General features: G+C 41.5%; 1 protein-coding gene across 5 annotated transcripts in view; it reads left to right on the forward strand.

The window, feature by feature from the left end:
- LOC310860994 (nuclear factor 1 C-type-like) overlaps window positions 1-16684 on the forward strand; it is a 70241-nt gene extending 53557 nt beyond the window's left edge. For all 5 annotated transcript variants that reach the window (XM_083768233.1, XM_083768232.1, XM_083768235.1 and 2 more), the window contains 2 exons: window positions 1274-1362; window positions 6501-16684. In XM_083768233.1, coding sequence (XP_083624359.1) covers window positions 1274-1362; window positions 6501-6521 — 110 coding nt within the window. In that variant the 3' untranslated portion in view covers window positions 6522-16684. The remainder of the gene's footprint in view (window positions 1-1273; window positions 1363-6500) is intronic.
- The last annotated feature ends 10513 nt before the right edge of the window (window positions 16685-27197 follow it).

Raw genomic sequence — 27197 nt, forward strand, 5'->3', positions numbered from 1 at the left:
AGTATCTGCCGATACCGATTTTTCCCGATCCGATATTTATATTTTATAGAACACGTTTATGCCATATATCACAATTGTACAATATCCCAAATCACACACAATTTCCAGTCTAACATCATGATAATGATATATTGATACTAGGGATGTCCCGATCACGTTTTTTGGCTCCCGATCTGATTCCGATCATTTTAAAATGACGTGATCGGCCCTGATTTCCAATCACCCGATCCGATCGGGACAACCCTATACGTCATGTGACCTAGAGACCTAGAATGAGCGAATAGGGGGAGGGGAATATGATTATTATTTCACTGTGTCGGTGGTTGTTGCGATCAACCTGCACTACAAATACTTCACCATATGTTGTGCTGACAAAATAAACCCATAAAATGTAACGACATGGAGGTTGAAGGTTCCCTAATGCAATTCCAACGATGAGCTCTGTTGTTTTGGACACGGCCCGAAATGTCTCCAAGAATATCATAGATACAAATGTGAAGTTGTGTGACATTGTATTTCATAAATGTTTTAGTTGCTGTTCTTAGAGCATTAAACTGAAATTGTAGTTAAAATGATTGATTATAAATGTTTGTGCGTGATGTTTTATCTTTTTTTATCTTTAAGTTAAAGTTCTATATTCCTATTCAATCGCAATAGAGGGTATGATCATCATACCAGGAAGTTATGCGGGAACACCTACTGAGTAGCAAAAAACTACTTTCTGGCCTTGACAACCCATACATCCAAACAGAAAAGTCCTATCTGATTGCATTACATGACTTTAAACGACATTAAATTCACTTTGTCACTCGATTTGACACTCGATCTGCCATTAAAGGTATATTCAGTGATTTCACTTAATTCAAATATCACTTATTTTTTTGTTTTGTTGTGATAATCCTCCCTACTATAGAGTGTGCTGACCATATAAGGAGTTCCTCCCTGTCCCCAGTTAACCCCTGGGGGTCAAAAAACCTTAGGTTTTGTTTTTGACTCTCTATCCTGATTGGACGAAAGACTGGGTCCCACAGCCAAAAACGAAACCTAAGGTTTTTTGAGTGAAATCACTGAATATACCTTTAACTTTATGCATGCACATACACTATATAGAGCTATTTAACATTTTGTCTGTACAAATGACGAATTACTGAAGTGTTGATCTGACGTCTAGTCCCAGTCAGGTTCTTAAGAGTTGTCCTGGTGGATGAGCACCGTAACAGTATTATTATGGGTTTAACGCTCATCTCTGCTCTCCGTCTTGTCCATCCTCAAGCGTACTCGGCCCCCGGGACGCCTCCAGCCAACCGGTCCTCCTTCGTGGGAGTCGCCCCCCGTGACCCAGGTGGACTGTACCAAGCCCAGGTCAGAGCATGTTCAGTGGAATGCACTGTGCACTGTGTTCACTTTGAAAGAATATATATTAAAAGATTTTTGCGCCACATTGTTACGATTTTTCTAAAATAGCAGACCTACAAGCTCGTAGTGCGCCACTCGGTGGTGCGCTAAGAGCTTGTAGATCTGCTATTTTTCAATAGCTAAATTATAACATAATGTTTAAAACACCAAAAGGGGTTCCCACCCAAAATGGGCTAAGTTGACCATTAATTAATGGTCACACACAATTAACGATTTAATTGTGTGTTTTTTTTGTTTTGTTTTTTTTGCATTGAACATTGGAACGCTACTATTTCTATTTCTGTTTTAGGCTTCAAAATATGACAAATAATAACAACATAACAAAAAAAAATCTTCAAAAAAATGAAAAATAACAAAAATCAACAGGTAAACAAAGTCAAAGTCGTGTAAACTTGTAGATCCACTGCTACTTTTGAAAAATATTTATTAGGCGATTATGTAATAATTGTGCCAGGCCTACATTACCGTAGTTAGTCATTCAAACTATGGGTTTTATAAATTGGGTTGCACCACTTAAACACAGAGCATGTCTCAGCTAGTAAAGCATTATCCATAAAGCTGATCATAAAGCAATAAACAATGTAAGTCACTGCAGCGTCACAAGCTATAACAGAACTTCCAAATATGGACGTCAGTGGACTATACAGCAACTTAGTTGCCCTTCTTTTGCCATTAATCATCTATTAAGTTGTTTTGCATATACATAAGTAATGAGTAAAGAAAAGTGTTATGATTAATTTAATAGTAGTTAGTCTAGTGGAGCCTCTACTGTATGTACTGTCAATGTGTTTATGTTCAAAACAATAAAGCAAAACAAAGAATAACCTTATACTATTGCTATAATGATAGCTTGTTAACTGTACATACAAAAATGTACATACAAGTATCATGTAATCGAAAATATGTGATAATTGGTTGGTTTATTACAGTAATAAATTATATAGTGTGGAGCTTGCACAGCATCTATATCTAAATGTACACCTTTATTAACGTTTCGATCTGAGTTGCGGAGGTCCGTATAGTTATGCCTAGAAGTTGGTATAGGACGTGTATATTTAATAGAAACGATTAGCTCTACAGTTTGCATGGTGCAACCGTGCAACACAGCTTTAATTAATGAGGTGTAGACTTCGATTCAGTAAACGCTCACTATATTTGCAATCTAAATTTAGTGAGGTCTTGTGCACAACTGGTGCCAAATAGCCTCCATATAAACTAAACATGTTGACTGTTTAGCAGACAGACAGACACAGATCCGATACAGAGATTTTATTATTGCTATACATTTTGATAGTTAGTTTGTAATGGAGGGTTTGTGTTGGTTACTTAACAGTAGATGATTAATTAGTTAGATAATAACAATGCTTCGATAAGGTGCTCGACCCAGGCCCAGTATAGCAGACTGCAGAGTGGCTGCTGGCTGCTGCATTGCAGTGCTGCTGCTCCATAAAACAGCCCAGCGAATACTGCTGAGCCAGGAGTATGAATGTGAGAGAGTGTGTGTGTGTGTGTGTGTGTGTGTGTGTGTGTGTGTGTGTGTGTGTGTGTGTGTGTGTGTGTGTGTGTGTGTGCTTGTGCGTGTGCGTGTGCGACTGTGTGTGTGTGTGTGTGTGTGTGTGTGTGTGTGTGTGTGTGTGTGTGTGTGTGTGTGTGCGCGCGCACACGCAGGTGTCTGTTTAGCGCGTGTTTGAGCTGAATGCAAGGTGAAATAAGTTCTGGGTAGTTTGAAGGGACAGTAAGTGTGTGTAGTCTAAGTCAGAATAGTTAATCTAATTGCCTGATCAGACCCTATAGAACTGCCGGGGAGATGTGTGCCATGCATACTGATACACTATTATTATGGTCTGTTTATATCCCTATATCCCTGTGGTGGAAAGCAACTAAGTACATTTACTTACTAAGTAAAATTTTGAGGTATTTGTATACCCCAAAAAGTATTCCATTAATACTTCTACTCCACTAGAGACGAATATTGTACTTTTACTCCGCTACAATTATTTGCAAACTTTAGTTACTAGTTACGGCATGAGTACTTTGTACTTTTCGTACTTTAAGTACATTTTGAATTTTTGATGCCAATACTTTTGTACTTTTACTCAAGTACATTTTGAATTCCGGACTTACTTGTAACGAGCACGTCTGTCTATGTTACAGTATTGATACTTTTACTCAAGTAAAAGAGTTGAGTACTTTTTCCACGACTGCTGTTAACGCAACACAGAGTTATGACATCATGGCATTATGTTAAGTAAGAACCAAGGCAGGTTATTTTGGTAAATGTAACCCATTACTTTTTTCCTGAGTTCACAAAGTTAAATAAAAAATATCATCACTGTATTATGAATAGAATTATAATAACCATTAATTAACCCATTCTGAACGGGCACCCATTTTGGTGTCAGCATCATGTTATGCTTTAGCTATTGAAAAATAGCAGATCTACAAGCTCATATCGCGCCACCGAGTGGCGCGATACGAGCTTGTAGGTCTGCTATTTTTGAAAAATCGAAGAACGACTGACATTTTTAGAATCTGATCTCAGGTCAGAATGGGTTCATCAGGACCAGTGTGTGTCCAGTGGAAACCTCGTATGAATCTGATCTCAGGTCAGAATGGGTTAAGAGGGTTTTTTTAACGGTTAACTCCGGATGTGTGGATTGTGGAATTAGACTATAAATGTCCCGGAGTGTTGAGTGAATGTACAAAGTAAACACTGTAAATCCAGAGGGTTTGTACCCGTTTTATTTTTTATAACCTTTATTCATACATGTTAAATCCCCTTGAGATTTACAAGATCTCTTTTACGAGAGAGCCCTGTTTTAAGGCAGGCTGTGTAACTGGAGAAAGCTTTAGACAGTTAGCTCATTTAATTCGCATTTACAGTATATGGAACTTGTGGTTGGTCTAGCGCAGTGACTATTTTTGGTTTTCTGCATTTTGTTTTTTATTTCAAAAGATTTGTCCCCAAAACACAAAAGGTTTGATGACATAGTCATAATGTGTCAGGTGAAACAGAGCTTGGATTAGAAAAGCCTATATTTTGCTCTAAATTAATATATTGAATAACATACAAAATGTAGGTTTTAAGGCTAGAACGGCATTGTAGAGAAGTGGACTAGTGAAAGATGAGATTGTCTCTCCTTAATTGCGGGACTGCAGGACTCTGGAGCGGACATAGTTATAGTCGTGAATGATCAGCTTCAGTCAGTTTTTTTGTTCGTACCTGGAGTTGTGCATTATCTCCGCAGTGCACAGCAGCACAGGGGAACTGTCTTTATATCCATGGTGTTGTTCAGTCGCTTTCCATGTGCGACACAAAAGTACTACTGCAGGCGCAGCCATGCTGTTTCACATAATCGCGTTGGACAAAACGAAACCAGCCGGACCAACGTTAATGGCATATAGGGCCCACATTTTCAAACTGTCCACTCGTCGCGATGGACCACGACGGTATAAAAGATGAGTGATTTTGCGCGTGTGTCCATGTGTGCTTGCTGTCCCTGCCCTGTCTTGGCCAGAGGTGCGCGTGCGCATGGATGCCGTTGGCGTGCCATTTGCTTGCTCTCCCATTGGCCAGAGGAGTCAGACGAGGCAGCCAATCAGACTAGGCCGTCAGTATGCCTAGGGCTAGACTATGACTAGGTCGTCTAGTTTTCATGAGCTTTCATTAGTCAGGTTTCACCTGACGAAAACGTTCTTGTGACTAGTGAGATGACTGGCGTGACAGCGTCAACTGAGCTACATGGTTGGTGAAAAAAGTGTGACTAGTGAGATGACTGGCATGGCAGCGTCAACTGAGCTACATGGTTGGCTGTACGAATGTGTCAGGCAGCGTGAGCTGATGTTTATTGGTCTGTTTTTAGGGACAGATAGGGACAGAGATACTGTTCTAGACAGCTGCATGGGCCCTTTGGCGCCGTGCCGTAAAAATGGCCTTGTTCATATTGTGTGGCTTTATGAAGGCTTACTATGGTTTACTGCTGATGCGGATATAATATATGAACACTGCATTGCAAAACCATAAAAAAACTTCTGAGTGGTTTTGTGAATCATTCCCCCAATCTCCCTCTTTTGCTTTGGCTCTGTGATTTAATATTTTGAGGGGTTTACGATAAAATAAAGTACAATAATGTACTTCAGAAAAGTACTAATATTTTCATTTTGTATTTAATTGTATTCTTAAAGATAAGCCAGAGATGACTGTGTGTGTGTATGTTTGCACGGAGATGCATACAAGGACACAAATAGTTTAGGTGCAGTAAGGTTACATTCACAAAATGTGTTTCCAAGAAACAGGGTCTCCACCATATGTGGCGGCCCACAATTATAGCGGAGACACCACAATACTTTGCCAGACGTTTTGCCTCCATTTTGGGCATCCCAAGTTGTTGGAACCCTCTAACAACTGTCTGTGGGGTGTGTATGTCCTAGGCTAACCCTCTAACAACTGTCTGTGGGGTATGTATGTCCTAGGCTAACCCTCTAACAACTGTCTGTGGGGTGTGTATGTCCTAGGCTAACCCTCTAACAACTGTCTGTGGGGTGTGTATGTCCTAGGCTAACCCTCTAACAACTGTCTGTGGGGTGTGTATGTCCTAGGCTGCCAAATATAAACACAAATAGTCTGCACCTATATCCCAGCTCTGAGATGATATGTAGAAGTGCTTGGTATTTTAATGATCACACACAATGCTGACTACAGTTACAGGATATGTTCCAAATGTGTTCTTTGTAGGCCCACAAATTTGCTGATTGTTTTAGGGATGTCCGATATTATCGGCCGATATTTGCATAAACAATGTATATCATTACCGGTTTTAATTCATTTCAATTTCTCCTGAATTCATGATAATGTTCATTTTTATTTGGAAAACCTTATATTTATGACATCCAGCGGGACATCACAATACAATTAGGCATAATGTGTTAATTCCACGACCGCATATATCAGTATCGGTAATCGGAAATTAGAGTTGGACAATATCGGGATATCAGATATCGCCCAAAAAGTCAATATCGAACATCCCTAGTTTGTGTGTGTGTGTGTGTTTTGTACCTGAATGTTTCTCCTCCATTTGTTTCAGTCTTGGTACCTCGGCAACTGAGTGACCTTTAGAAGACGGCTGACGATCATGACAAAGCCAACGTCCTGAAGGAGAGGCAATGACGCTGTCAAAGAAAACAGAAGCCTGAAAACACACACATATAAAAGCATAATGTGTCGTCGTTATGCATATATAAATGTACATCCGAATATATTTATATATGTGTATCTAAACCTAAACATGTTAAGAGACATCCTTCGGGATGGAGAGACAAGACAGACAGAAAGAGACAAGACAGACGGAGAACCGCGGGCACACCCCCCCAAACCAAATACAATGCAAAGAGTGATGATGATGGAAGACGAACACCAATGAGACCTTGGCTGTGATCTTCAAACAGCAGCGATGGGTGAAGGGGGTGTTCGTTCGGCGCAGCCCACGAGAACTGTCAGCCGCGAAGCCACCGGCCAGATTCAGGCCTCTTATCTCTACCGCATCCCATGAGGCCTCTGTCCTAAAAGATATCCCCGAGGCAACAACAACAACATCAACAAGGTTTGTTACATGGGACGGACATGTCTCTATATCTTCCTTCTCTTCTCTTCCCCTGACCACTCCCAGAATGGTAGTCCTCTATCCCACGGCGGGCCCCTTTCCCTAAACATTGAGGCCTCCTCAAACTGGGAAGGACACTAGGGCCATACCACCCCCCGTGCCCCCCGACCCTCTCTCCTCCTCCTCTCCATCACTCTCAGAATGCCCCTCTCCGCTGCAGGTGCTGCTTCTTATATATGCAAATAAGCCTCCCTTATTTTCTGAATCAACCAGAAAGAGAGAGTGAAAGAGACCCAGTTTTTTGATATATTATTTCTTTGCACTTTTCACTATGTTTTTGGATGTGCTCGGGTAAGATCGGGAGTTCAAACAGCGCAGCTCATTGCTCTCTCTTCCCACCAAAAGACAGAGGCTTTCTCTTTCCTTTTTATTGACAATCATCGGCCTGTATACCTGTCATGTTGCTTTCAGACGAGGCTCATGTTTCTTAAAGACTGTTTTGATTGTGCTTTTTTTTGTTTTTGAATTAGGTAAACAATGAATCATGGTGGAATGTAATGTTCATGCCTATAACAGTACTCTAACACAGCACACAATGCTACAGTGGCATACACAGTGGTACTGGTAGTGGTGGGACAGCTTGCACAGATATTTTGGAGGGTAAAAACTGTAAAAACTACACGAATGAAGATATTGTTGGACAGTCACAGGACTGTGGGTGACAGACAGACGGGGGCTAAAGCCCTCGTTGGACCTTATCTGTGTGTAAACGTGGCCAGATTGATTAAGAATGACGACTTGAGTTGAGCTACGGCTGTAAAACAGCTGTAGAAGAAGATGTAATGTTGAAATGCCAAGATAGCTTTGATTGTGATGCTGATGTTATGTCTAGCACGTGTGTTTGAAACTCTATCACGGTGTGGCGACGTGTGTGTGTGTGTGTGTGTGTGTGTGTGTGCGTGTGTGTGTGTGTGTGTGTGTGTGTGTGTGTGTGTGTGTGCGTGCGCGCGTGCGTGCGTGCGCGCGTGCGTGCGTGCGCGTGTGCGTGCGTGCGTGCGCGTGTGTCGGGACATGAAACTCTTGACATTGTCTGTCTGTGTGTGTGCAAGAATGTGAATATGGTTCCTGTATCTCCACAACTCATCCCTGCTCTTACCCGAGGAGACTTTGTCGTGTGTGTAGATTTTCTGTCCCTGAGTGTCTCAGCGGACTCAGTATTGGTTATTTGGGGGAAAAGGGGTTTGTACTTGTATCTAGGTGTAATACTATTGGATATAAACAGGCATTGCACTTTTTTTTGGAGCAGCTTTTTGGCGTGATAGTAGTGTGGCACGTTGCCAAGCAAGGTGGGTTTTACTGTGTTATTGTAGAGGTTGTCAAATGGTTTTGACAGCAGGGTACATGAGCTGAACTTTGAACTGAGCACAAAACCCAGGTTCCCTCTCCGGTTCTAGCTTTCCTATAACAAGAGTTCAAGTGCAGAACTCATCCCATCCTCATGATCCTTCTTGACCCTTCCTCCAGGGCTGAAAGCATGGAGGCGTATATCTCTAAAGCTGTAACCCATGGTAACCATGGCAGCGAAATTAAGAGTTGGTGTGGGGGATGTGTAAGGATGAGCTAGCTAGATACATTTATAGACATAGGCCCGAGTGGCACCCAAATGCTTTGATTTGGTTTCGGGTCGGTTTCAGCACGTTGGGTTTTCTATGTGCAACATGCCAAGAATAGATCACACAACAGCGCTATAGTGCATTAGGTTACTCTACATTCTTCAAGCCCGTATTTGAGGTGTGCGACTTTTAAACAGCTTTGTTTGAACGTTTCTCATGTTTAACGTGGAATGGAAACTTCAACACAGATCTTATACAAAGTCAATATCAATATAATACCAAACATCAATTAGAAAGGCACAGTTTAAACAAGACAAAAGGAACAAGGAAGCGTTACCTCCTGCATATTGGTCAGACGTCTGAGAGAGGTCTGAACCATATGAAAGGTCAAAACTAAAATCTAATAGTGAAACACGTCATCAGCACGCGTAAAGCAGTCTGTTGTGTGTAGCCGAAATGATCTAATTTGCATTGATGATCATTCAATAATATACAATTCCAGCAGAGGTATACAAAAAGTAAGATAGCTTTCTTGTGACATTTCGTCTATTTCAGATCGGGTCTTCTGAGAGGAGGTCTGCTTATACAAAGTCGTATTGCACACTCTACAGGTGTTTGATATCAAATGGCCACATTGCGCGAAACCTCTACAGCCTTGTGCTCTTGAAAAACAATGTATTGTACAGTAATTAGGTGTTCTGTGTGAGAGGGAAATTTGTTTGACCCGCCAGGTTTTTTATTTTTAGGGTTAAAGTTAGCAGTGGCCTATATGACTGCTACAGGTTAGGATTATCTAAAAGAAGGCGCTGATATTGACCATATTCACATGGTGGCTATTTTTCCAACGTACTTACAGGTATGTTAAGTATGTATGTAAGAACAAAATGGCCGCCGTGTGAACCTGGCCAATGGCCTGGATGGTAATACTGGGTTCAAAGAGGGTTTGGGTTAACGTGTGTTGAGCCTGATTTATACTTATTTGTATGACGTGTCCCGTGCAAAAAACTATCCAATCAACAAGCTCACAATGCGTCGAGTTGCGATGACCGGGGGTCATCGATAAGTCTGTACGCGGACAAATGTGTCCGTGGCAAGACTTGTCTGCCTCGTCTGTTTCAAATTATATCGTTTTTTACACACCATTATAATGTCCTTATTTTGACCATAAGACCCAATTACTGAATGTCAGCCTCCAGTTTACTATGACACATTATGTATGGCACACTATAGGAGATCCACAGCCGTTTTATTTTCAAGGACGCCCCATAACTCTGAGAGCTGTTGTCAATGAATGGAACCAAATGGACCCATAAGATAAGGGTCCGCGTTTGTACACACTCTCAGAGTTACAGACCTGTATACACTCTCAGAGTTACAGACCTGTATACACTCTCAGAGTGACAGACCTGCAATGGTCATTGGGGGCTCTTTATGTGTCTGTGTAATTTCATTTCATATGTCATGTGGCAAAACAATATTTTGACAACAATATCCACCACAAGCCAGCACGGCGATGAATCCCTGGGCGACGAGTTCTGAGCTCGTAGATAGGATGTTATTTTGGGCACAGACAGGACACGGTCGGATGACGGGATATAAATTTGGCATTAAAGTTAGCTGAAAGCTGATGTAAACTGCATGGTGCTGCTGTGGTCGCTGTGCTGACCTAAAGAATGCATGGCTCAACCTGATGATACCTCTCCCTCCTGATCCCGTTCTTAGTCCCTTTTCCTCTTTCTGATATTCATTCTTCCCCTCTCTGCTCTTTCCCTCTGTATGACACCAGAGGGCGCTATAATGGAAGAATGATCTACTCCCCTTTGGATTTTAATAATAGCCCTGTTGTTAAACTTCTCTTTTGCACGATATTTCATAAAACACATTATGTGCCTTGCCTTTAGTTAAAATAACGGTAATACATTATTAAGGAAAAGTAAATCATTCTTTTTCTTTTCTTGGTACAAACTGGTAACATTTCAAAAATACAAAAAACATGAAAAAAATGCTGCATGTGTGACTGCTTGTTGTTGCCCAGTTTAGCTGGTAGACAGCTTAGGTTTAGGAGAAAATGGTCCATTAAAAAGAGATCCTTCAAATGGTTCTGTCAGTAACAACTAACCCGAGGGTCTTTCCGTGGAACGCCTTCACCAGCTTCTCTGCATGTACACGGTAAAATCATCAGTGTTAATTTAACTCTGAGAGTGTGCTAATGGAAGAAAACACACCCGTAAGGGTCCATTTAGTTCCATGTGCATACTCTCTGAGTTATCCACTTATACTTAGTTGACCGGAGTCCCCCAGGGGTCTATTATAGGCCCCCTCCTTTTTCCCTCTACACCAAGTATCTTTGCGGAAAATAAACGATGTTCGATCTTCGCCGAATGTTTGCCCCCAGAGTAGGGGTGCTAGGGTCCATCCATCCATCCATCTTCAACCGCTTATTCAGAGTCCGGTCGCGCGGGCAACAGTTCCAGCAGAGAGCTCCAGACTTCCCTCTCCAGAGCAGCATTAGTAACTTCCTCCTGGGGGATCCTGTGGCGTTCCAAGGCCAGTGTGGAGATGTAGTAATCCCCCCCCATCTGGTCCTTGGTCTACGGTTCAAACTAGGGGTTCATGTGGTTAAATTGACACTCAGGATTTTACGGTGTATGTTACTTTTCAACAGAATTACGTAACAGCAACATGTGTCAAAATGTGCTTCTGGCAAACGTGTCGTACAACATATGTTGGAACATTTCATAATGTGTGATTTTTAAACTACCCCCTTGGATGTGCTGAAAGTGACATTCTGTAAAAGAGTGTAGTTATGGCTAGCTAGCTACCGTGGATCTGATAATGGCACAAGAATGGTTAGTGATAGGGTTAAGAATCCCAGATCTGAAAGAAAAAGAGAGATCTTGTGGAAATGGTGGAAACTCCTGATCAAATATTCACAATATGATACAGTATATGAATAAAAGCCATTTTCAGAGTCTGTAGTTAGCTCTTTCTCCCCTCTGCTGTGCTGATGCTGTCATGGCGATTTTAATGTATGAATAAGTATTAAATATGTCGTACATAGACATAATAGTGTTGGAGAAAGGCGCCTTGTCCGTTCAGAAAGTCTTACTATTTATTGTGAATATTTTGTCAGGTGTTGAGCTATATGCCCGTATTTTTCATGTACTGTATTAACATGTAGTTAATTTGAGGTTTGTGGCCAAGCCACAGAGTGTGACTTCCATGAAATGGATAAGGCATCGAGTATAGGGTTAGTTTTGGAGTTATGCCTGTCAGCTATTGGTGGGCTCCAAGGTTCTGCAGCTTTCTGATAGGCCCGGCAGAACACCGTCCATTTCTTTATTGGCTGAGTTTGACCATGTGACTGATCGTGTGACGGGATGTTAAAAAGAGGCCATAAGTGAGGTTTGAGCTTCATTCTGATGCATGCACTAAACACTATATTAGGCATAGTCTATGCCTACTCAACTTGGCTTTCATTTTACTTTATTTTGTATTTGTTATTGTTACTTTGCTTGTAGAACTATTACAGTTTTCAACACAATAGTGTGTATAATATGATGTACAACATAGGCATATCGATAAAAAGGATACAATGTGTATAGGATGTTTTAAGATTGTCCATGTTTGTGTGTGTAAAGTTGGGCTCTTTAAAGCCAGTGGCCAAGCCACAGAATATACTATGTTCCATGTAATGGAAGAAACCTGGGTGGACTGATGCAAAGATGTAAACTAAAGGATGATGAGATGAGAAGTGATGAATAGAAGAGATATATGGTGTGTTGAAAACTATAGGGTTACATGGGTCAACAGAGCAGAGCGTTGTCTCTACGAAAGAACAGGAGCCTCTCAGCTTGAAGTTAGTTTAATTTGTGTTGGTTATACCCTTGTTAACTGAAGTCAAGAAAATAAAGAGTTTGGACATTTTATACTTGAGGTAGTAACGTGTTACTGGTCCTTCTGTGGAACCAGTAGCTTCAAGGTTGTGGTGTAACATGGCTATTACTAAACAACAACACCATGTCCAAACTCTTTTAATCTGTGACTTGCTCGTTGCTAACTGCTGAGAACAGTAGAGATGAAGAAAAGCTTTAAATTATGTGAAGTATGTCAGAGTGAGGCTGTGATGATGGGGATGCTGGGGTTAACTGGGTGTTACGGTATGCTGTGGTTAGCGAGGTGAATTAACTGTCAGCATAATAATGGCAACACAGCTTGCCAGCCCTCAAACACTACAGACAGACAGAACAGAGAACAAGTTAACTGACAGAACAGACAGACACGCCAGAGTCTCAGCATTGCGACATTATTTTATCTGTGAGCCGTCTGTCTTTAATATAAATCAAGAAATAGCCGACACTAATCTGTGAGTGATTTGTAGTACGACACCACAAAATAGAAGGTCACTCAGTCCCCACATGGTGCTTCTTTTTGGTCAATTCTTCATATACAACAATAAATGGATGATGTTAGAGCTATTGATAAAGGGAATTGTTTGGAATTGTATTCTGAGCATGGTTGCTGCCCCTTATCTGGAACTACGAATTAGTAGTCCAATATGTCTGCCCAGAAAAAAACATAATAAGACATTTAGATCAGCTAGCATAGAATCACAAGTTAATTAGCAATACCATGGAGCAGCATTATGGGGACGCTACTAAAACGACCAATCACCAAACTATTGGGTGTATACAGTATGCTATAGCTATGCCTCAAATTGAGATGGCCAATAATGTTTCTATTTACCAAAGCCAAAAGTTGTCTATCGGGCTCTTGAAACGTATATTGAATGACAGGCTGCCAAGTGCCAACATTATGGAACGTCACAGAACTGAATTTGTGTTGAAGCAGGTTGTGAAGTGTGATCCTTCTTCATATCTATCACTCTGTACTATCGCCGTCTGACTGTCTAATCTTCATATAACCACAGACTAAATGCCCAAGGAGATTCGGCTACCTTCTCTAAACGCAATGACAATGCCAATCATCATAGGTCCGTAGCACGGAAAAGCATCTCTGAGGCTGTTTCAGCAGAGAGGTAATCTAATCAGTGTTATTATGCAAAGTGTGAGGTTTAAATCTGCTGTTGTCACTGAGAGGCTTTTATTTGTGGTCTGAGCACTGATGATGTTCTGTCTTTTTTCCCGTCATCATCAAAATAGTACAGATTAGATAAACCAGCATCTTCCATATTAGTTTGTTTATTTGAAACATTTTGATTTCATTTAGAGTAGCTGTTCACCGCCCTGTCTGGGTATGCTGATTATTACTGATGAACATGCCAGGTCGAGACATCGTATGTACTGTGTTCTGTCTACAAAATGGGGGATTTTACTCGAACAGTGAAAAACTAGCGCCATGGTTGATTGGCCTTGGTGACTTGACAAGATCTATCAAACACACTCTACAAGAAAAACAAGCCATTTTAAACAATGAAACGCCATTTTAAACGATGTAACACAACATTACCATTGTAACTGACCACCTGGTAACAGGGAGCATGTTTTGGATTTTATACCTCCATGAACCTGAGAGTGAGGTTGGTAAACTGAGCTTTGGTGAGTTTTGGCCAACGGGGAACTAGGACATTTCTCACTTCCATGTCATAACAGTAAAACAAGGTGAGAATGTTGTCATCGCCAGAGACTGAGCTATTAGGGTTGATATTTTTTTCTTTGAATAATGATGTTCTACCTCCATGTTTAGCCTTCCATGGTTCTCTCATCAGGTCAAAGAAATTGCCCCATCCCAGTTGGCATATTTTCTCTCTCTCCTCTATTTATTTTAAATAAACCAGCAGGTCAACAGCTTGAAAACTGAGAAAAACCAAAAATTATTTCAACAAGCAGTGCCTATCATGTTTACTGCTGATTTAATTTGAATTGTTTTGTATGCTAAGCTGTGCAGTACTGTTGTTTTCAAAATGACTGTACTGCATGCTCATGTGACACATTATAGTAGTCTGGAGGGGATTGGTGGTCTGTGATGAGGTCATCGCCAGCCCTGGCCAATAGAAGTGGGCCATGCAGATCCTGACGTGACAAGCCATACAAACCAAAGAGTATAAAAAATAGAGAGAACAGAAAGTGGGGGGAAAGGGCCAGCTAGAAGTGTGGAAGATGAGATGAAAAGACAACAACCACATTTTCCGTTTTCATTTAGAAATATGCACTGTAAAAATGGGCAGTTTGACAAAGCATGTACATCATTACAGATCATCTCATTTGAGCCCATGTTAGATGGAGATTTTAATTGGGATACAGTTTTATGTCTTCAGAATTCTCTCTATTTGTTTTTCTTCTTTACTCTGATACAAACTTAAGTGCTGTTCTGGGTAATACATGTTGATTGGCTAGAATCGGTACCAATTATAACTTCTCTGACATATTCTTAAAGTATTTTGTTAGCAGTTATAATGGTTATGGATGATCACCGTTAGCATTATTAGCAACCACGACAAAAATAAATAAAAAATAAAATCTCTGGGTTTTTCAAGTAAGCCGTTATAAAGGCTCTTGATTATTTCTGTTTGCATTGTTGGCAGAGGAATGACTCAGACCTCTCCAAATGTATGGCTGGATGCAATAAGAGTTATAGAGGCTGGTTGGAATTAGCTATTGAAACATGAAAGTGTTATGTTCGTTTTCATAGAGGTCTCTTTTCTATAACCGTTTATGTGATTCCCCTATGTTCTACTCCCACTCTGTTGCTGCTGTTTGTTGACTGAAAACCAAGTAACTCTAATATTGGCAGTTTCCATTTTTTTATTTTCATACTTGAATTTTTCATTATGTGCTAAGCTTACCGGCCCTGGCTGGCACAGGCACACAAACAAACAATTTTTATGTAGTTCCTCCAATGATATACAAAAGTTGGAAAACCAATTTTCCATATTTCTTAATTATGTAAACTCTGACTTTGTTTTAGAGATACAAGGTTTTCCTCTGACAGCAGTGCGTTATTGGTTCATTTCTGTATCTGTTGGTACTTAGTTTTTTTCTGCACAGTTTTCTCCATGTGCTGTAGACGACAGTTTCTAAAGAAGGGAAGAAACATGGTTTGTTTCTCAGAGAACATTTTTAATGCAGTGTCATATTTTAAGGACTTCTTTTCTCATTATAACTTTTCAGATAATATTATTGTAAAGGACCGCTTTTGCTTGCCGCCAGACATGTGTCCCCCACACCAGATCCAACATAAGGAGGAACTGCTCTGCTATTAGACGACAAAAGCCCAGAGCGACGAGAAATTTGCCTTTTCACAATTTCCTTAAGCCTGATTTATACTTTGTCATACGGCAGTGTATATAATAAAGCATTTAGTTTAAGACAGCCATTTAAAAGTCAATCTTTGTAAACCCGCCTAGTAGAGCTTTTGGCCTTGGGCTAATACTTCCCTTTTACACTGGCACAGGAGTGGGCTAACCCTGGGCTAACCCTGGGCTTCAAGCCGGCATTCACTCTACATGGCCTGCAGCATAGCTATCACTATCAACAGTATTAGAAGTGATCTGGGCCATCTAATGACGTTTGAAAAGGGAGTAAATTATCGCTATGCAAATTCATCTATGTCATTGACACTTAATGAATGATGAATCAATCTTTCATTTTGTGCTAATTAAGCATAAATTATGCGTATGAATTTGCCCGCTTCAAAGGCTTCATTTACGCATAATAGGATCATAAAATGTGACATAAGTGACCAGTGAATAAAATATTCCCTCTTCAGAGGGCTTAGAGAAGTTTTTGTTCATTTTCTGTTGCCATTAAGACCAACATTTACTGTTTTTCCACAAGAAAAAAGCACGAGGTACATTTTTACTAGTGACACGGTCGTAAGATGAAATATAAATTAGGCTATTTGACCTCAAGAGCAGCATGTTTCTGAACTGATGTTATTGAGCTGGTGTGGGGAATATTAAAAGCTTTGATAATATTTCATTATAACCCTATTCAGCCATTGCTATCAGCAGATGCTGATAAATTCATTACTGGAAGTGAGTATGTTTCCCTATGCAAAATATACCATTAATAAACAAGCTATGCCACAACTCAATTGTGTTTTTTATTGCAATTATTTCCCCACATACTTTCCATTTATTTGAGATTATATAAAAGTAGATTTTCAGTTTCCTTTGAATTCAAGTTTTCATGTCGGCATTTATTTCCCCATGTTATTTTACATAAATGCTATTTTTGCTTTATCTTATATTTATGTATGTATGCTTTGTAACAACTCAAGTACTGTATTTAAAGTTTGAGATATTTTTTAATTTGTAGTACAAATACTATTATTTGAAAACTGTCAGGACCCGAGGACTTTTTGGGTCCAAAAGTTCTCAACGGGCCCAAAAATTGTGGCCCGGCCCGACCCTACCCTAACTGGGTCGGCCCGAGGCTCGGACCAACCCTAAAAATTACCATAATGTTAAGCCCGAAGCCCGACAAAAGCCTGACAGAAAAAAAAGAGAGAGGAAAAAAAACAGCACTAAATTGCTATTTTTATTATAATAACACTCTTTTAAAAAAATAAAGAAAAAATAACAAAATTGCGGAAAATCACCAAGCCCGAGGCTCGGCCCGGCCCGACTAATTAGCATCATTTTTGGGCCCGGCCCGGCCCGAAAACGTCGGGTCGGGCCGGGCTTGGTCGGGCCTGGTCGGGTTCGGGCAGAGTTTGAGAACTTTAGGTCCAATGACGACAGGGTAAGGAAAACATCAGAGACCACTATAGGGGAAAATCTAAGTATACATCGGGAGCCGCATATGCCGTCTCCTGTGCACCTTGGTGAGAGGAGGGGGCATTTTGTGTGTCAAATTATGTGCCCAGCTCTTTTGAAATGATCATTAAAAGCATTTGATATTAACTTTTTGTCACTTATAATGGATTCCCCAACCCGCAGCTTTAGCGGGGGGCCAGCTGCTCCTCTCTGCTGGAGATTTCCATCAGAAGTGAGGGATAAGTAATACTCTGCCTTTAATTTCTTAATGAGAGCTGTGCACTTATTTCGAAGGATACGGAAAGATAGCCAGTCATGCGAGGGCTTTGACCTTCTAGCAAGTGACCATTGCCTGTTTCTGGCATGGATATTAAGTCGGCCAGATCCCTGGAGAACCAGGGATTTTACCTATTCTTAATTCTAACCTTTTTCAAGGGGGCATGTTTTTTACCATTAGACTAGATAGATATACAGTACAGTTACAGATAAAAGGTAAGGAAAGTACTGTCGGATACAGCAATACAAAGGTAAGAAATAACAATACGAAGCACCATCAATAAAGAACAACAGTATACACATTCAGGCCCTCATTCCTATGCAGAAGGAAAGAAAGTTAGTGTCCTCAAAAGCAAAAAAGTGTCCGTGTCAAACCGTGCCAACAGTGCAATGCAAAGAAAATAGTGTTTGTTAGAGTTTTCTCCTTAATCTCCCTGTCCCCCAGCCTTCTTTTGTGCGCACATGCAGCAGAGATACCAGGCTTCACAGAAGTGTTTAATACCCACAAGCAAGAATTGTCTGAATTTGTCTCCAAATACAGGTATTTTGTTGACACCATTTAATGTACAGAATGGGACATTTCAAGCTATAGCAGAGTCAGCTGTTCTTGTTAGTCTGTGGCGCTGCATGTAAGCAATCACTATAATAGTCCATTTATAAATGGAGTCACTGTCAATGTAATGTAGGTGTAGCGCACGCACGCACGCACGCACGCACGCACGCACGCACGCACGCACGCACGCACGCACACACACACACACACACACACACACACACACACACACACACACACACACACACACACACACACACACACACACACTTTAACTACAGTATATATGATGATTTCTTTTTTTGATTTCTTTTTTTGTCATAGAAGTATATTTGTACGTCTTTAAAATAATGTTCTGAATCTTCTGATTAATTGAGAATTGAGGTTTTGCTTTTGGTTATCCTCTCAGCAGCAGTTTTTGTATTTACCTGTAACTTTCGTTTGAACTGTACCCTACCCATTTTACAAACTGTGAAATAAAAATTCCAATCAATCAATCAATCAATCACACACACACACACACACACACACACACACACACACACACACACACACACACACACACACACACACACACACACACACACACACACACACACACACACACACACACACACACACACACACACACACACACACACACACACACACACACACACACACACACACACATGAATAGTAGGCCTATTCGGCTGTTGTAATGTAACAGTGCCCTCTAGTGGCATAATATGGTGATAACATCCCTTGCCCTGTGATAGTGAGACTGAGTGACTGAATGCACTCTACAGAGCCTTCATCTCACCTTCATTACTGATTTGATTTCTTCCTGTTCAACCGTGTTACGACCCTGCAGGGGTCTTCATGCATGTCATAATGTGCATAGGTAACCCTCTTTGTGTGACGTAATCCTGTGTACTGTGAGGTGTGGCAGGTGTGTGATCATCTGAGTGAGTGAATTTGTTGAGTGGTGGATGATTGAGAATGTAGGTGGCGCCTATGGGAGCTGATTGGTTGCAGCCCACCAGGAAGGAAGGGTATAAAAAGGCTGGTGGTTTTACCTATGTTTGCCGGAATTGCCGCACATCATGAACAGCATCGTGTGATTCCCACTATGTACAAATCATCACAACTCCTCAACGCAGCCTCCGATTGCGGTGAAACTGTGCCTGTACTGTATATTCTGAGGCTTCATACACATAAAGAACAAATGTTCTGTGCTCTGCCTGTGTTTCATGGCCGCCCCAATGCTTTTCCAATGGAAGTCACATGGTTTGACCAAACACTTGTTGTGTGAACGTTCTTTATGTGTGTATGAAGCCCCACTAGGCTGAGGAAGAAATGCCACTTGACAGTTTTAAAATCAGCGTCATGGTGGCGCTAAAAGAGGCCAAGTCGCAAGACACACACGCCAAGGTTTGGGTGGGCAGCATTTCTTTTGGATTCTGTTTTTTGTCTCCACCAGGCCGAAGGCATGGGGGGAGAGTATGTTTTGCACTCCGTTCGTCCGTCCGTGTGTCCGTCCGTCCGTGTGTGTGTGTGTGTGTCCGTGAGCAGCTAATCTCGGCCACCGTTAACCCGGTCGATGCCAGATTTTGCACACACACTCCCTGGATGCCAACGATGAACCTCTGCCCCAAACTTTCCAGAACGGCCTGTTATAGCGCCACCAGGAGGCCGCTTTGTGCAAAACAAGTTTTTGCACAGTACACCTACAGATTTTGTCCAAACATCGCAAATTGGTACACAGTCTCTCTAGAGCCATTCAACGAAACCGGTCTTTCACATTTCTCAGACTCCATCCTGATTGGTTAAGATTGGCTTCCAAAGTTCACAGGAGTGCTCAGTTTCAAACAAAATGCTGCAAATCATGAACACATCGCGTGATTTCCGTGAAATTGTGCACCCACATTCACACTAGGCCGAGGACGAAATGCCACATGAACAATTTCAACTCAGCCTCAAGGTGGCGCTATAACTGGCCGAAAAGTGTTTTTACCTCTAACTGCACGGATCTGTGGATAACTTTGTATGCCAACTCCCTAGAGGCCAAGGAAAAACCTTTGCCTGGAATTTTTCACATCTGCTCTTTATAGCGCCACCAGGAGGCTGACATATGTAAAACACATTTTCTATTATTAGGCCTACTCCTTCAGATTTTTTTTACTTTTGTTGCCCTTTTATCCAACCACCAGATGAAGGCAAGCTGCAATGTCCTACATTCCTATCCTGGTGGAGACCTGTGCCCAGAAGGGCACTTTTTCTAGTTACCCCTGTTTAGTTGGGAGTTGCAGTAGGCTTAATTGTTGTCTTTTGGTTATATTATTTTGAAGACAATATTCTTTCCCCCCTCCCTGCCAAACCTCTTTGTCGAAAATAGCCAATACTGTATACTGTATACTGTAATACTGTATCTACAGTACAAGCTCACAAGCCTTGCAGTGCGAGGTGTTGTGAGCTTGTAGATCTGCTATTTTTGGCTAAAGTTCTCCTCAGAATATGGATGCTATATATAGGGTTCAAGTGGTTAATGTGAGAAAAGAAAATTCTACCGCCACAAGGATTTGGCAGCCCCCCATGTAGTAACTCTGTGGAGCCCCGGACCCCCTGTTGGAGATCCCTTTAGTAGGGGAAGGGAAGGGTAAACTTTAATTAGCGAAGGACATTTGCACATGTACCAGAATATGTCCTTTTAGCTCAGCAGGAGCAGTGGACAGAGTGGGGACTCACTTTGTCCAGCCACGACTAGTTCCCCCCCTTCTGTTACATGCAGAAATGACACAGAACAGCTTGAAAATTCACAGTTGAGAGATATTGGCAGGTGTATTTGCCATAGAACAAAACATGAAGTATTTTATTTAAACCCTGAGGCATTCAAATTCTGATGAGGAAACTCATGATGAACTCATGATGGGTGGCTGCCAGTGTTTTTACAAACACTGTATATCCCTTTATGCCACTTATTTCTGTCTAAAATCAAGTGTTGCAACTTGGGCCTAGGCCGTAGGCAGCTCAGCGGTCCAGGCACCTTGGCCGGTAGTCCGAGTCTGGCAGTGTGCCACGGGTTCGACTACCGATCCCGACGGCCTTTACTGCATGTCACTCCCCCATCTCTCTCCCCCATCTCTTTCCTGTCAGCATACTGTCTGTCCCTCTATAAAAAAATAAAAAAAACTTGTGGGCTGTGACAAATATAGGATAAGGATTTCATACCACTTATAACTGGCTAACTTTATTTCATTATTTCTTTAAACTAACAGAAGCTGATACTGACCTACCGGTATATTTTCTGTTCAGTCAGAGGACACCATTATCCAAATGCATTTGAATAACAAAATACATTGTACTGCTCACTACAATGCTGTTATGTTATTTGATGAACATTTACTTTACTCTGAGTCCTTTCTTCATTCCATTTGTCATAGGTTGAAAGATTCAGCAGGGATTGATGATGAGCTTCAAAGAATCTCCTCATAAAAATATTGACCTCTTGAATCTCTGCAGACTCTGATAATAATCCAAGGTACAAACAGTATAAATACTTTGGTAATGTGGTTATTCTGATTTGAAAAGCCATTCAAAGTGATCCTTTTTCATGCTTTATCCACATGCTGAAGTTAAGTCAGTCCCCAGTGCTTGACAGCTCTGCTGACTTCACTCTGGTTGAGAGTGAGACAGAGTGTCACGATATCTGTCTGTTGTATACTTTTATTATGTAGTCATGTCCTAGTGTTTCCTGTTTTCCCTAGTAACTGTTTCCTGTGTTGTCTCACCTCCCTGTGATTACTAGTTTTCTCCACCTGTGTCCTGTTAGTCCCCCAGCCTATCCCAGTGTTGATTGTTAGTTCTGTTCACCTGTGTATTGTTATCACTGTGTCTACTTAAACCCTCAGTTCCTTGTGTTCCCTGCTAGTGTATAGTCTTATGGTGTGTCCAGCCCATGTACGTATGTCCTGTGTTGGTAAATAAATCTTCATTTAAACTTCATCTGCCTGCCTTCCTGTGTGGTTCTGCACTTCGGTCCAACACCTGTCTCATACCGTGACACTAGAGTCCGACATGGTGACACTTCGGACTAACCTAACCCAAACCGCACGTGTAAGCCACAGGTGACTCTTCTTAACCATGCAAGTCGGACTATTGGTATGTTGAACTATATGCCCCCCACTTCAAGGCACTGACGTATAATGTTCCTGTGCATATTGAAGTTTAGATGAGTTAGCATTTTGATTTTAATATGTTTTATATGTTAATATGTAACTCACTGAATTGAGTTTTCTAGGAGCAAAACTGTGGTTTTGAAAAGTCAGTTTGAATGAGTTCTCATTTAACTGCAGACGTCCTTACCCTCACTCACCTTGTAGTTTTGTGATCGTATCCCAGTCACGTTTGTACCAAATCCATCTTTTGAATATTTCAGGAGGAGAACATTTCCTTGGAGAAGAAGCTTAAGAAGACTGAAGATAAGGTGTCTATGCTAAGCAAAGCAGGTATATGGAATGATTCAAGGCTTTGTGTTAACATGTGGATCGTGCAATGAAAAAAAAACTGGATCATGATTTGACAATGGCCATGGTCACTTCTGCCCATAGGGAGCACCACTTAGAGAGAGAGAGAGAGAGAAGAATTAATAACCATCTGACTGTTAATTGACGAATACAGATTGAATATGCTGGGTTTTATTTATTGAATTGAACCGAATTACCCATCATAAAGACTCAAAACCATAGACGGACTATTAATGCGTTGACACAAAAAGGGAGGATAGAAAAAGATTTGTAAAAGACCATAATGTGGAATGGACTCCCATTGTTTGTTAAAATCTATGGGAAATGCTATTAATAAGATTAGATCTTTAACAGGCTTAATCTGTTGTCTGGAATAATTGTGAACGACCTTTATATTATTTGTCCATAATTATAAAAGTCACACCTGTGTGATGTGATGGGCGCTCTTATCATCATTCATCATCATACATCATCTCATTCCGGCCAATCACAATTTGCGTATTCAGTATTCACACTCTTTTTTTCCCCCCCTGAGTGAGGCTCAGATCAATATACAATAATTGCACTAATTTGAGTATTAAACATTAATTACTATTACTATAGTCAATGGGATGGATGTAAGGGTGTGGGTGCCAGGCTGGGACTGGCATGTGTTGGCCCCCGTGTGGGTCGTGTGGGTTGAATCCTCGGGGGTCCGTCAGTGGGTGGTGTGGCGGTCCGCCAGCGTGTGGTGGGCGCGGTCGGTGGCCGCCCGCATGGGGTGGTGGGGGAACCGCACGCTGTTCATTGTCAAACGGAGGTGGTCCGGGACGAGTCATGGGAGGGGGTCTGCGGTGTGGCCGTCCACATTTAGGTTCAAGGTCCATGGCGGTGGTGTTCTGATGAGAGTTGGAAAGAAAGAAGCATAATGGTCTTTCTGAGCAGAATATTAGCATACTGTAGCAGCAACAAAGAATGTTGTGGTATTTGGAGAAATTACGTACATTTTCTACAACTAGGAAGATGTGCATTTGGGATGTCTACCCTCTGGTTACATAATTATTGTTTCTGTAGTGTCTGTACGGGTTCCGCCATTTTTAGCAGTTTTGGCAGTTTTGTGCTGTCGTTTTCCATGAAATTCTTCAGGAGCTGAAGCTCACAGTCATTCGTCAAAAGACCTCTGACCTTAAGATCTCCCAATGAGTCAATTTTATGATTTGCTCGATCGCTTTTTCGGGCGTCAAGAAAGCGACGTCAAATAATTTTGTGACCTTGGTAACTACTCCCCTTGAAATCGCATTTCCATTCATGCGAGAGGAGTCTGGACTGGTTATGGGACTACACTACAGCATTGACAAAAAACCTCTTCAGCCAATCAGCATAACAAAAAAGCTGACGTCATCTCCAGTCTTCAATTCTATACTGTAAATGCACGCACCTTTTACCGAAGAGCAATATTAATGAAACTTAGTTTCATAATCATTTGTGGAGTGTACACATACCTCAGGTGGATAGAACTCACAGTCAACCGACAGTTCTCCTGTTGATATGGCGTAACTGGATTGGCAGAAGGCGTGACGCTGCAATATAAAGGTGACAGTGAGAATTAAATATTAGACTTCTCCACAAAACCATTGTCTTGTGTGCAATGTGTCTGTGTATTGCAGTAGTCTCACGTTGCCAGACTGTGCAACGGAAGCTCTATCATGAGTAAGATTTTAAGCGTAAGTGGAGCCTCCTCCCCACTTCCGTTTCGTCTTTACAGTCGCGCAAATGTATCTTAATAGAAATCATCTATGCATCTATAGCTTGCTGCTTTTCATCAATTACAACATAATGTTTGTTTGTTTAAGCAACGGGTGCTAATGCTTGTTTTAGTCGTCAAAACATTACATTTCAGGGGAAACACTCTGGACTGGTGACTTGACTTGACTGGTGGAAAAGGGGCCAAATTGTGGTCAGGGGGCTCGATCCCCAAGTAAATGACTCGCAGTCAGGAGCCAAATGGCTCACAGAGGGGTGAACTCTGAGTATACAAAGGGAACCAAATGGACCCTTAGTATGGGTCCATGCGGTTCCATTTGTACACTCAAGAGTTATGGCATCCCTAATACTATAATATAATGCAATACCAGACCTTGAAATTAAATGAAAACAGTTTGAGAACCACTGGTGCATTGCACTTACAGCTCTGTCCCGGCAGAGGGGCACACATGCCTCTATCACTATCCTGGTCCCCATCGGGCAGTGGGACTCCACGAGGGCAAACTCAGCATAGGTGTTCATCCCTGTCATCATCATGTACTGGCAGGGGAAGAGGAGGAGGAGTGAGTTGGAAACATATTTACATCAATACAAATTAAACCTGCTTTTATAATGGGTGACCCAGAGAAGTGATATTTTTTTGTTGTTTTTAGTGTCAGGCTGGTGTGGAGTACATGTGCGCACACACCTTTATACAGACAGAGACTGTGTGGCACATTATGACCGTTCAGTTTGACGTCACTGTGTCACAGAGACAGACGCAGTATGATGTTACTGCAACAGTGTAATTATTATTGGAGGGTTGGAGTCAAACATGTGTACAGTGTATGAATGTATGCGTGTCTGTTTTGGGTGCTTGTACCCCTGAAGACATCCGTCCCACTTCCATCAGAATGAAGTAACGTGGATTGGTGACGTTCTGGTTTACGAGAGCAACGCCTTTACGCACAGACTTTAGACCCTCTGCGTCATTGAGTCTTAGCAAGCTGGGGCAGTCGGGACATATCTTCACTAACTCCTCTTTCGCCAGTCCTATAGTACGCACGCGCACGCGCGCACACACGCACACACACACACACACACACACACACACACACACACACACACACACACACACACACACACACACACACACACACACACACACACACACACACACACACACACACACACACACACACTGAGTCAACAAATATTTTATCAGTACATTTGTCTTGTGTGAATGTTTGGCTTTGTGTAAATAATTGAGACTGATAACATGTGACCGCTGAGGAGGAGATATAAATTCTAGGACTTTAAACCAATAAAAAGATGGCTTTGTGGCTACAAAATATCTTCCCTCTAAATCTGGAATGTGGTCAAACAAAGGCCATTCAGTTAAGTTATTTTAAATGAAACAGGGTTTGCAGTCCTCTGATGGTATACAGTAAGTACACTGTATCCAGTACATCTACTATTCCTTTAGAAGAAAAAGGAAATTGTCATTAGACTTTAAAGGTCCATATTTTACTCAAAGTCTTCATAGTTCAGTGAGGCTCCCTCGGCTGTGGTTTGAGTGAATGGAATGAATAATAAGAGCAATATCCCCCACTAACATTCTTTGTGGTACATTACTCTAAAAATACTCCGATATAGGAACGGCTCCCGGATGTATTTCATGTACATAATGTAGGCTTATGCTTTTATACAGTACTACTTTGAATCAAGTTATACAGTATACTGTAGTAGGCAGAGGTAAGTGTTGAGTATTTTTTTACTGTGATTATGGACATCTCTGTAATGCTAGAAGTACTCCGCTTCTCTGTACTTGCCCATAGCAGTGTTTTCTCCTGAAAGTACACATAGTGGGTTTTTATTCTTAAAGATTAGTGGTATGAAGCTGTGTTACTTCAATTGTTGTGCGTGAAAAGGAGCTAGAAATCAGATGGGGCCTTTCTTGGATAAATACTGTAAATATGGTTTTAAGTGTAATTGTCCTTTCATACTGATTATGTAATTGCACTTTGCACCGCTTGGCGTTCAATGAATTGGATATCCCTGTGGAAATGTTTGTGTGCAAATCACAAAAAGCCACCTGGCAGTTTTCAAGTGAGCTTTCAGATGAGAATATCCCACCTGGGCCCAGGCCGTAGCGTAACGGTCTGGGCACCGGACTGGTAATCCAGTCGCAGTGTGCCGCGGGTTCGACTCCCGGACCCGACACGGCCTTTACTGCATGTCATCCCCCCATCTCTCTCCCGTTTCCTGTCAGCCTACTGTCTGTCCCTTCAAAAATCAATAAAAAAAAGGCGTAAGCCGCAAAAAGATATCTTAAAAAAAAAAAAAAAGAATATCCCACCTGGTTTGGTTTCACAGCTGTTTACTGTCACCAACGTGGTGACACCGTCTTTGACAGTCACAGAGACATTACACCCTGCGGTCACCAACTGTGATGGAAAAGAGTCATAGGTGTCAGTTTGCTGACAGAAACCTTTCACATTCTCCACAGACTTAACACTTGAGAAATGATGTACCGTTTCACTCGTGTCTCTGGCGTTGCAGTCCTCAAAATGTTTGGGGTTGACAACGTGACACTCTGTCTCGTGAAGTTCCAGCATCAACTCAACGTTACACCCTCCCTCAACCTGCATAGACCGAGACCGATTCACCCACAATACACACATTTCATATTGTCATTACAAGATATGTAGTAGATTTGTGGATATTTCACTCCTTATTCTGTTGACTTACTATCGCAGCACTTACTATGTACTGTATGTCGCAATGTCTTCT

This window comes from Protomyctophum parallelum (assembly GCF_964188405.1).
Source record: "Protomyctophum parallelum genome assembly, chromosome: 6".
In the NCBI taxonomy this organism is placed as follows: domain Eukaryota; kingdom Metazoa; phylum Chordata; class Actinopteri; order Myctophiformes; family Myctophidae; genus Protomyctophum; species Protomyctophum parallelum.